The following is a 12836-nucleotide window of genomic DNA, read 5'->3' as shown; positions in this document are numbered from 1 at the left end:
AGATCGATGGTGAAGGCGACACCCACGAATGCCATCCTTTAGTGACCCAAACAAGCGGAATTCCGAAGGGGTTAGGTCAGGGCTGTGGGTGGATGGGGTAACGCTGTCCAACCCTGTTTTGCGATGTGTTCGGCAGTCCTCAGGTTTGTGTGGGACCGAGCGTTATAGTGTTGCAGCAAAACATCTCCTGGAGTGCTATGGCGCCAAAGCCACTTGAAGCGCGTCTTCTTTATTAAAAATTCTTTTCTGCTTCTATTGCTGAATGAAATGGGAAGTTGAAGCTTCTATGTTATTTAATTCTAAAACAGCTGAATAAAAATGAACTAACTGAGCCTACTTTCTGTTTACTTATTCTTATCATGTCAACACTGACGCACAATATTCTAGCGCAACGCAATCTGACGGCTCAAAAAAAAAGAAAAAAAAAACAACGATAACCTGACTTCAAATAATTAATTCAAAAGAATGGTCCTGATTAAAAAGAAATCCAACAATAACCTGTACATATCACTAAGCACTTACCTCACAAAAATCTCCATTACGCGAACTACTGAAATACAGCGAGAATCAATACTGCCAGCTAAATAAAAGATTCTAAATACTGAAGCCACTAACTAATATGGTTAGCAAAGTAAAGATTTTGTTGCAAACCAAATAATGTATTTTTTACATTAATAATGTGACATCCACTTCTGACACGGATATAAATCGTCATTGACATCTAGTACAAAGGTATATAATCATGAAAATATTCAATCTCCAAGTCGAACATTTACAGATCGTTAGCATACGCTAACACTTCAGACCTCTACCCTCCATCAATGCTAACTTCTCACATCTAACATCCATCACTGCTGGCTGTTCACCTCCAACTGCCCAACAGTACTTCAATCACTGCTGGCGACTAACTTCCAACTGCCCAACACTACTGGCGATTAACTTCTAACGAGTCCAACCAGCCTCAGAGTCTCTTACAAAGAAAGCGCAGTTAGAAGTCCAACGCAAAGCGCTACACAGCGCTGCCAACACAGAAGCAGCCCACTTACAATGGTACCGCCTCTTGGCATCACATCAATGAAAAACACATCTTCACAGTCTTAGAACACGGTGATCATGAGCTCACCGGGGGAAGTGGTTGCTTTGAATTTTTTCTTCTGTTGGGACTGGAAATGGCGCCATTCCATCGACTGTCGTTTTGTTTAGGGCTCAAAACGGCGAACCCAGGTTTTATCACCTGTCACAATCCGGGGCAAGAAGGCCTCCCCCTCAGCTTCCAAACTTTGCAACAAATCAAGACAAATGTTTTTTTCTGTGCAATTTGCGATCCACCGTTAGACATCGCGGGACCCATCTTGTACACACTTTTGAACATCCAAAAGTGCTGATAATTGCATCCACATTTCCTTTGCTGGTTGATAGATGCAGCCCCAGCTGCCGCGTCGTAATGTGTCTGTCCTCGCGAATGACAACATCAGCTCGCTGCAACATCACAGGTGTGACAGACGTGGGTGGTCTCCCTGACCGCTGCAAATGGTGGAGCTCCGCTGAACCGCCTTGGATGACCTCACCCTCCGTGCCCAGCGACTAACTGTGCTTCTGTCGACAACAGATGCTCCATATACCTTGCAGAAGCGTTGGTGAATATTCCCCACAGCTTCTTTCTCTGCAGTGAGAAATTCAATGTCAGGACGTTGCTTGCAAAGCACATAACCTACAGACGCCATTTTGAAACTGTCCTGCAGTTACGCTATCTGTCTGAAATCGGAAGTGACGGAAACTTCGCGCGCTAGCTCAGGAGACTTCAAAAACGCAACGTTGCGCATTCGTAGCGTTCTTTTCGGCTGAGAAAGAAGATGAGGTGCATTACTTTTTGGGCAACCCTCGTACGTACGGATTATGTTCAGGTCAGGCAATATGATACATCAGATTTTGTTATTATTTAAATTATATATACACTTTACCTTTTATTTTGGATTGTGTGTGTCCTGTGGCCTCCAACCAAAATCAGCCACAAGTCTAAATTAGTACACCATATTTTCTGTAAACGTGAGAGATGTTAGAAATAATTTTGCACTGAATTTTTGTTTATTATTCAATCCTGAAAATCTGTGTCCTGGTAAAATCCGTGGCATATGCCTGTTTTTAGCCTTACCATTGTAATAATTGGTTAGTCCTGAGATATAACAAGTTTGTTTTTATGTTGTCGTTGGTGTCTTCAGTCCAGAGACTGGTTTGATGCAGCTCTCCATGCTACACTATCCTGTGCAAGCTTCATCATCTCCAAGTAACTGCTGCAACCTACATCCTTCTGAATCTGCTTAGTGTATTCATCTCTTGATCTCCCTCTACGATTTTTACCCTCCACGCTGCCCTGAAATGCTAAATTTGTGATCCCTTGATGCCACAGAACATGTCCTACCAACCGGTACCTTCTTCTTGTCAAGTTGTGCCACAAACTCCTCTTCTCCCCAATTCTGTTCAATACCTCCTCATTAGTTATGTGATCTACCCGTCTAATCTTCAGCATTCTTCTGTAGCACCACATTTCGAAAGCTTCTATTCTCTTCTTGTCCAAACTATTTATCGTCCATGTTTCACTTCCATACATGGCTACACTCCACACAAAAACTTTCAGAAACGACTTCCTGACACTTAAATCTATACTTGATGTTAACAAATTTCTCTTCTTCACCGGCCGCTGTGGCCGGCGGTTCTAGGCGCTTCAGTCCGGAACTGCACTGCTGCTATTGTCGTAGGTTCGAATCCTGCCTCGGGCATGAATGTGTGTGATGTCTTTAGGTTAGTTAGGTTTAAGTAGTTCTAAGTCTAGGGGACTGATGACCTCAGATGTTATGTCCCATAGTGCTTAGAACCATTTGAACCATTTTTTCTCTTCTTCAAAAACGCTTTCCTTGCCATTGCCAGTCTACATTTTATATCCTCTCTGCTTCGGTCGTCATCAGTTATTTCGCTCCCCAAATAGCAAAACTCATTTACTACTTTAACTGTACCAGTTCCTAATCTAATTCCCTCAGCATCATCTGATTTAATTCGACTACGTTCCATTATCATCGTTTTGCTTTTGTTGATGTTAATCTTATATCCTCCTTTCAAGACACTGTCCATTCCGTTCAATTGCTCTTCCAGGTCCTTTGCTGTCTCTGACAGAATTACAATGTCTTCGGCAAACCTCAAGGTTTTTGTTTCTTCTCCATGGATTTTAATTCCTAGTCCAAAATTTTCTTTTTGTTTCCTTTACTGCTTGCTCAATATACAGATTGAATAACATCGGGGTTAGGCTACAACGCTGTCTTACGCCCTTCCCAACCACTGCTTCCCTTTCATGCCCCTCGACTCGTATAACTGCCATCTCATTTCTGTACAAATTGTAAATAGCCTTTCACTCCCTGTATTGGACCCCTGACACCTTCAGAATTTGAAAGAGAGAATTCCAGTCAACATCGTCAAAAGCCTTCTCTAAGTCTACAAATTATAGAAACGTAGGATTACCTTTCCTTAATCTATCTTCCAAGATAAGTCGTAGGGTCAGTATTGCCTGACGTGTTCCAACATGTCTACGGAACCCAAACTGATCTTCCCTGAGGTTGGCTTCTACCAGTTTTTCCATTCGTCTGTAAAGAATTCATGTTAGTATTTTGCAGCCGTGACTTATTAAGCTGATAATTCGATAATTTTCTCACCTGTCAACATCTGCTTTCTTTGGGATTGGAATTATTACATTCTTCTTGAAGTCTGAGGCTATTTCGCCTGTCTCGTACATCTTGCTCACCAGATGGTAAAGTTTTGTCAGGACTGGCTCTCCCATGGCTATCAGTAGTTTTAACGGCATGTCGTCTACTCCAAGAGCCTTGTTTCGACTTAGGTCTTTCAGTGTTCTGTCAAACTCTTCACGCAGTATTATATCTCCCATTTCATCTCCATCTATGTCCTCTTTCATTTTTGTAATATTGCCCTCAAGTATATCGCCCTTGTATGTCCTCCATATACTCCTTCCATCTTTCTGCTTTCCCTTCTTTGCTTAGTACTGGTTTTCCATCTGAGCTCTTAATATTCATGCAAGTGGTTCTCTTTTCTCAAAAAGTCTCTTTAATTTTCCTTGAGGCAGTGTCTATCTTACACCTAGTAATATATGCCTCTACATCCTTACATTTGTCCTATAGCCATTCCTGCTTAGCCATTTTGCACTTCCTGTCGATCTCATTTTTGAGACCTTTGTATTCCTTTTCGCCTGCTTGATTTACTGCATTTTTATTTTCTCCTTTCATCAATTAAATTCAATATCTCTTCTGTTACCCAAGGATTTCTACTAGCTGTCGTCTTTTTACCTACTTGATCCTCTGCTGCCTTCACTATTTCATCTCCCAAAGCTACCCATTCTTGTTTTACTGCATTTCTTTCTCCCATTCTTGTGAATCATTCACTAATGGTCTCTCTGAAACTCTCTATAACTTCTGGTTCTTTCAGGTTATCTCTTCGTGATCTGCGGAGCTGGATGGCACATAAGTTTGTATTACTGTGGTAGGCGTGGTCTTCGTATCTATCTTGGCTTCAATAATGCGTTCACAATGCTGTTCGTAGTAGCTTACCCACGCTCCTATTTTTATAGTCATTATTGAACCTACCTCTGCATTACCCCTATTTGATTTTGTGTTTATAACCCTGTATGAATCTGACCAGAAGTGTTGCTCCTTCTGCCACCGAACTTCACTAAATCCCACTATATCTAACTTTAACCCATCCATTTCCATTTTTAAATTTTCTAACCTACCTGCCCGATGAAGGGATCTAACATTCAACGCTCCTATCCGTAGACTGCCAGTTTTGTTTCTCCTGATAACGATGTCATCCTGAGTAGTCCCCGCGCAGAGATCCGAATGGGGGACTATTTTACCTCCGGAACATTTTACCCCAGAGGACGCCCCCATCATGTAACTATACAGTAAAGCTGCATGGTCACGGGAAAAATTACGGCTGTAGTTTCCAATTGATGTTAGCCGTTCGCAGTACCAACAGAGCAAGGCCGTTTTGGTTAGTGTTACAAGGCCAGATCTTCAGTCTGGAACCGCGCGACCGCTACGTTCGCAGGTTCGAATTCTGCCTTGGGCATGGATGTGTGTGATGTCCTTTAGGTTAGTTAGGTTTAAGTAGTTCTAAGTTCTAGAGGACTGATAACCTCAGATGTTGAGTCCCATAGTGCTCAGAGGCATCTGAACCATTTGAACAAGGCCAGATCAGTCAATCATCCAGGCTGTTGCCCCTGCAATTACTGAAAAGGCTGCTGCCCCTCTTCAGGAACCACAAGTTTGTCTGGCCTCTCAACGATACCCTTCCGTTGTGGTTGCACCTACGGTACGGCTATCTGTATCGCTAAGGCACGCAAGCCTCCCCACCAACGGCAATGTCCATGGTTCATGAGGAGGGAGGGGGGGGGGGGGTAGTTTTTATGTTTTATGTACCAAACGTATGTTTGTGTAGTTGATCTGAACCTTTGAATATCGGTAAAAATTTTGTGAAGTTAGGTATGGCGGACTATTTCTGTAGATTGTTATTCATGGAGGAAGTTTCGTATTTTGACAGTGTTTTCTCATGCTTTCTCCATCTCGTTTGTAAATATTGCGTCGTACTACGTTGCTGTGGCTCGGACGCCTTTCACTGCACAAATCTGCGTCTCTGAAGCGCTGCCAACTGTCGTTTGCTTACTGCTTTGTTTTAGTTTGATGTTCGCGAAGTTTGAATCTGTTTCGTTTGTTTCCATTCTCTCTCTCTCTCTCTCTCTCTCTCTCTCTCTCTGTGTGTGTGTGTGTGTGTGTGTGTGTGTGTGTGTTATTTTGTGTGTCTAATAATTCGTTTGAGTTGTGTTGGGTAAATAAAGACGCCTCGTGTTCGTTTAGACGGCGTGACATTGAAGATGCTACAACATTTTTACGTAGATTCTGTGAGCCAGCGAAGAAATTCGACCTGCGGGCGCCGATGGCTCCTTGCGTTAACTGCGGGTGTCCGTCGCGGCGCGGCGCTGCAGTCGCCGGCCGGCGGGAAGCCCGCGCGCACACCGGCCGCCGCGGGGCAGTGCGTCGCCGGCGCTCGTGGAGTTTGCGCGGTCTGTGTAGGCACGACTAGCTGCAGCCGCGCTCAGCCGTCACTCCACACGCGACGCTCCACGATGCCCACCGGAGGTGCTCTGCAGCGGCTGGCGGAGGCGCTGCCTCTGGTGCTGCTGCTGCTGCTGATGGTTCCGGCCGGCTCCTTCGCTGCACAAGCCACTCCTCAGGTACAGGTCCCTCTTCTTCATCAGTTCCTCAGTTAGGTACCAGGTGCCCATCCTCAGGATACATGCACATGCGCTGTACCTGGGATTAGATCAAGTTAGGTTTTCGTTCCATAGACCCAAAAATTAGATGATTCTCGTGGGTGTCGGACATGTCAGAAAGTGTAACATAAAAAACCTAGAACATTTGAATATAATACTCACTTCTCTGATCAGTAGATTGTCAAGATTTGTGAATACCTTACAGTAAATTGGAAATGCTAATGTTTACAGAACTAATACACTGTCGGGGAATGAAACATAGTTTTATGCAATTGTCGTACACAAAAATACCTAATCTTGAATTGTGACCAACTGCTGTCACAACTGAAATCCAACAGACATTTTTACTTAAGCTGGTCCAACAGTATCTCTGGCGATATTCGTCTATAAAGTAGAAGGAGTTGCCTACCAAAAATACCTTGAAACTGTGTAAAGTGTGTTTTTTCTGAAACCAACTTTCTGATGGTTGCTGGCATTTTGTTGAAAGTGTGGTTCCTGAATATTGGTTCCCTTTTTCGTATCACGTATCTTAAGGTAGTCTAAGATACTTCAAAAGAGAGATATAAAGACCAAAAACGTCTATACTATCGACAGACAAACTTGGGATGAATCCACCTCCCTTTCCAATCCCTGGGCGGTGATGTACCATGGGTTGTTACAGTGTCGTAAGGTAGCCTAACAAACAGTTACCAGAGAGATGCAAAACCAAAAAAATATATACTGTCCACAGATACTGCTTTGGAATTTCGCTATCGGGTATCAAAATCGTAGTACCGGTTCATGTCGAAGTCATGGAACAGTAAAATGCTAGGAGATCAGATACAGCATTTTGTTTCCAAATTTTTTTTCTCGTCAGACTTTCTACTCCTATTGACTTTCACCATTTAATACGAAACGCTTCTACTTAGAAATGAAAAATGTTTTCACTGTTGCTATTCTACTTTTTTCCTAATACAAATAACGAGGTAACGCTCATGCATTGATGTGGATTCATGCAACTTTTCTAGTGCCCTCAAAGCGGTAAAGGTGCACAGTCTTACGAATATCATGTACATCCTAGTGTGGCACTTCTCATACTTAAAACAAAAGTTAAAAACTGTCACGATCTTCATTCCAACAAAGTATCAGTCACTGAAAATTTTTATTATATTAACATACCTAGAAAAAACATAGAAATTATGCAGATCTTGACACAGTTGGTTTCACATATATCCTGCTTGATCAACTCCTTTAATGGCTGTCCATTTTTTTCTGTCGGTCACAACTTTGTATCTTTTTTGTTATACGTTTCGATTGTTACACTATCGTCATCAAGTGGAGCTTATATTTCCCAAAACCGTTCTTAGACAAACGTTGCGTCCCATCTCCTGCAGCAACATATAAGATGGTCAAGAAAATGCTTGTACAAGAAATCGACAGTTCTTTTCACTAAAAATTGATATGTACGAGACGGTTTCCACCTCGTGATGATGGTATAGCACTCAATACGCCTAGGGCACAAAATAAAAATTTACATCATATCCAATCAGACTATCAGTCCGAGTTTTCAAGTCCGTAATGTATGAAATAGCTGTAAGTTTACATCCCTAATAGTCTATTACGCTGTCAGTTGTTATTCGTGTTTAGCTCATATCTTCATTGTCTGTGTCAGCCTTAATGCGAAACATCGTTTCTGCTGGTCTAAAACGTTTCTATAAAATTTTTTGTCGGCAATAGATTTTTATTGCAAACGATATCGAAAAATACCAAAATTATTTAGTAAGAATGCAGTGAGGTACGACGTTTTTCCTAATTATACACGGGAATGTGAGCATATTGCCTCTTCCGGTCTTTTTATCAACTGTTACAAGTTTTTGTCAGTATAGTGTGTAACTAAAGTATGACTAATAAACTTAAACATGGTCCATAGTTAGCTGTAATGCGATTTTTATTTAATAGTGCGCTAAGGTAATTTCGACACACATTAAGATAAGACATTACTGCAGTTATCTGTTTTATCTTAATTTGAATCGAAATTAGCTAATCGCACGATTAAATGAAATCCACATTACAGCCTACTGCGGACCATGCATACGTTTATTAAGCATCTGGAGGCTGTGGATCTCCGCAAATACAAAAATTTAAAATATGAGTATTAACTGTGCAATTTACTGGTTGGGTAAGGCTAGTAATAGATCTTAACAGTAAGGTACACTTGCAACACCTACATTATTTATGCGCATAACATACGGTCACTGTAACAACAATCGGAAATAGCACGTCACTTTATTAACACGACATGAGGCTTTTATTACAGACACGCTTAGAAGTGTCCACTCTCTTCTTGACGAGTCCATCCGTCTTTCTGCGACACAATTGAGCGTGGAACTGTGCCAATAACGGGGCCAGTTCGAAAACATTTTTCCACACAAGGAACATATCATTTGGAGTCCCTCCCACCCACGCTCAAAGTCGTCAGGTACCTTTCGTTGAGTCTTGACACATTTTAACTCGAATTTATTGCTGATGACTGCACTAATTTAAACAAACACGTCACTGGAATAGTCAGATGAAAATATTTACTTCAAACACTGAAACACACGAGATTTATTACTTGTTTATCTTTAAACGTTATACACTGAAGAGTCAAAGAAACTGGTACACATATCTAATACCGTGTAGGGCCCCCGCGAGCACGCAGAAGTGCCGCAACACGACGTGGAATGGACTCGCCTAATGTCTGAGGTAGTGCTGGAGGGAACTGACACCGCGAATCCTGCAGGGCTGTCCATAAATCCGTAAGAGTACGAAGGGGTAGAGATCTCTTTTGAAGAGCACGTTGCAAGGCATCCCAGATATGCTGAGTAATATTCATGTCTGGATAGTTTGGTGGCCAGCTGAAGTATTTGAACTCATAAGAGTGTCCCTGGAGCCACTCTGTAGCCAATCGGAACGTGTGCGGAGTCGCATTGTCCTTCTCGAATTGTCCGAGTCCGTCGGAATGCACAATGGACATGAATGGATGTAGGTGATCAGACAGGATGCTTCCGTACGTGTCACCTGTCAGAATCGTATCTAGACGTGTCAGGGATCCCACGTCACTCCAACTGCACACGCCCCACACCATTACAGAGTCTCCACCAGCTTGAACAGTTCCCTGCTGAAATGCAGGATCCATGGATTCATGAGATTGTCTCCCTACCCGTACACGTCCATCCGCTCGATAAAATTTGAAACGAGACTCGTTCGACCAGGCAACACGTTTCCAGCCATCAACAGTCCAATGTCGGTGTTACGGTCCCAGGCGAGGCGTAAAGCTTAGTGTTGTGCAGTCATCAAGGGTACACGAGCGCGCCTTTGGCTCCGAAAGCCGATGTCGATGATGTTTTGTTGAACTGTTCGCATGCTGACGCTTGTTGAAGGCCCAACATTGAAATATGCAACTATTTGCGGAAGGGTTGCACTTCTGTCACGTTGAACGATTTTCTACAATCATCGTTGGTCCCGTTCTTGCAGGATCTCTTTCCGGCCGCAGCGATGTCGGAGATTTGATGTTTTACCGGATTCCTGATATTCACGGTACACTCGTGAAATGGTCACACGGCAAAATCCTCACTTCATCGCTACCTCGGAGGTACTGTACCCCATCGCTCGTGCACCGACTATAACACCACCTTCAAACTCACTTAAATCTTGTTAACCTGCCATTGTAGCAGCAGTAACCGATCTAACAACTGCGCCAGACACTTTTTGTCATATATAGGCGTTGGCGACCGCAGGCCCCTATTCTGCCTGTTTGCATATCGCTGTATTTGAGTACGCATGCTTATACCAGTTTCTTTGGCGCTTCAATGTTTTTTACGAGATAACTGGGAATAAGTGGCTACGACCCACCACTGACTTCAGTTTCAAATACAGTATTGTCCTAGTTACTGTAAATGTATTTGAAGTGTAGATTCTTCCATATAATCCCCAGAAAATTAATCTCTTATTTAATCGAAGGCCTGCCTTTTCTTTGGGGAATGTGGGATATGCATGATGGGGAACCGGCACATTTTGATGCTAATGCGAGGGGCGTTCAGTAAGTAGTACAACATACTCTTTTTCTTTTTACTGAAAGGAGGTTGTTTTGGGTAAGATACACTATTTTACAACGTAATCTCTGTTCAATGCGACGGCCTTATGCCACCTTACTGCAAGAGCCTCTATGCCCGCGTGGTATGACACTGTTGGCCACATCAGAGGCAACTCTTGCTGCATCAGTAACCTTACCATCATCCACGTACTGTTTCCAGAGGACTGCATCTTTCATTGGCCAAACGGATGGAAGTCGGAAGGTGCGAGATCCGGCTGTACACTGAGGTGATGCAAGTCGTGGGATACATCCTAATATCCGGTCGGATCTCCTTTTGTCCGGCGTAATGCACCAAACGGACGTGGTATGGACTCAACAAGTCGTTGGAAGTCTCCTGCAGAAATACTGAACCGTGCTGAGAACAATTGTGGCCCGGCGACATGGCCTATTGTCAGCCATAAAAATTCCTTCGTCTGGGAAAGTAAAGTCCGTGAATGTCTGCAAATGGTCTCCAAGTAGCCAAACATAACCATTTCCATGCAATGATCGATTCAGTTGGACCAGAGACCGCAGTCCATTCCATGTAAACACAGCCCACATCGTTGTGGAGACGCCACCAGCTTCCGCAGTGCCTTGTTGACAATTTGCATCCATGACTTCGTGGAGCCTGCGCCACACTCAAACCTTGCCATTTGATGTTACCATTTCAAGTCGGTAATCATCTGACCAGGTTACGGTGTTAGAGTCGTCTGCGGTCCAACTGATATGGTTACGAGCCCAGCAGAGGCGCTGCTGGTGATGTGCTGTTAGCAAAGGCACTCGCGTCGGCCGTCAGCTGTCATAGTAGGGGCCATGACAGCAGACTTTCGTCATATGTCCTACGTTGATTTCTGCAGTTACTTTATGCAGTGTTGGTTGACTGTTAGCACTGACAACTCCACGCAACCACCGTTGCTTTCGGTCGTTAAGTGAATGTCATCGGCCACTGCGTTGTCTGGTGAGAGGCAATGCCATATATTGGGTATTCTCGGCACACTCTGGACTCTGTAGATCTCGAAATATTGGATTCCCTAACGATTTCCGAAACAGGACGTCACAAGCGCCTAGCTCCAACTTTCATGCCGCGTTCGAAGTCTCTTAATTCCCGATGTGCTGCCCCATGATCACGTCGGGAACCTTTTCACTACATGTGTGTATCGCTATCCCACCTCTCTGTAGTGTGGTTGAGGAAGAGCAGTCCAATGAAGAGACGTCCAGTTGTGCAGCGAGGTGTTTTGTTTGTTACCCGCCGATCGCCTCCATGAGAGTGTCCGCACGTTCCAACACTGAAGGAGCTACAGCCGTGTACGGCCGAACGGTAAGCTGGAGGTCGGACAGGTTTGCGCGACCTTGTTGCGATGATGACAGACGCGTCACCCAACGACCCACCGTTCTTTTGTTCATTGCTGGGTCCCCGCAGTCATCATGCATGCGCTTATGAATATCTGCGGCTCTCTGGTTTTCCACGAAAAGAAACTCAGTGAGAGCTCTCTGATGAAATTTGAGGCTATGTTTAGTCCAGCCCAATCGGAACTTCATGTAAATATAGGTGCTAATGCGGGAATATACCACCAAAGTCCCATATCAAATTATGCATTTTTTCAGTCGAAATTGGGCGAGAAAAAAGTCTTCCATTACTTATAGGATTCCCCTGGTAGAAGACGACCACCTGACGCCACAATTTGACCAGGTCAAACACAGCCTGTACCGCGCTATGCAAAACGTCGATTCTCTGGGTTTTTATATCTGATATCATCTCAGAAGTGAAGTGTACAGTAGTACCGTTGATATGACTGAAGGATTGACGCAGCTGATTTTACTGTCTTGGCAAAGCCTCCGAGATGCATTCTGCTTCTTCCTTGGCCTGCGTCGTTCGACTGACTGCGAGATCGGCATTGTTATATAGGTTGAAGCAATTTCAGTGACATCGGATGCCCTTCCTGCCACCACCCTCCCATCGGGACGGAATTCGTATACCTCACCTGTCAGCGTGTAGAGCAAAGCGAATGTTCAAGTGTGAGATCGTTTCCTAATGTTTACATATTAACTATCTGAGGCGGATTGTGAGTATCAACCGGGTATTTACCTAGTTGTATTTGGGATACCGCCTGAAAACCACATCCAGCGTACCGATTCTCGTAGTTAATCGACGAGACGGATTCGATCCGGGGACTGCGTTTCTCCGAATCCCCGAAGCGGCACGTTAACGCGCTCGGTTATCAGGGCGGTTCAGTGTAACGAGATGATCCAGAGGTATTTGAAAGAATTCCTATTCACTACCAAGAAGAGTATAGTATTGCCACCAAAAAGAGGATAATATGTGGAGTATCTCATTTAACAAGTATGTTTGTACGGTAAATTGTAACAGGTAACTTGTTGAAGCAGTACTGAACTTCTTGTTAAGGTGATTTGATT

The 12836-nt window shown here is 43.7% G+C and overlaps 1 protein-coding gene across 2 annotated transcripts in view; it reads left to right on the top strand.

Annotated features, from left to right (window-relative positions):
- Window positions 1-6099: 6099 nt before the first annotated feature.
- LOC126188119 (SPARC-related modular calcium-binding protein 1) overlaps window positions 6100-12836 on the top strand; it is an 805467-nt gene continuing 798730 nt past the window's right edge. For both annotated transcript variants that reach the window (XM_049929592.1, XM_049929591.1), the window contains exon 1: window positions 6100-6289. In XM_049929592.1, the coding sequence (XP_049785549.1) occupies window positions 6182-6289 (108 nt within the window). In that variant the 5' untranslated portion in view covers window positions 6100-6181. The remainder of the gene's footprint in view (window positions 6290-12836) is intronic.

The sequence above is a fragment of the Schistocerca cancellata genome, chromosome 5 (genome assembly GCF_023864275.1).
Source record: "Schistocerca cancellata isolate TAMUIC-IGC-003103 chromosome 5, iqSchCanc2.1, whole genome shotgun sequence".
NCBI lineage: Eukaryota > Metazoa > Arthropoda > Insecta > Orthoptera > Acrididae > Schistocerca > Schistocerca cancellata.
The sequence above is the reverse complement of the archived record's forward strand: the minus strand, read 5'-3'. Positions and strand labels throughout refer to the sequence as shown.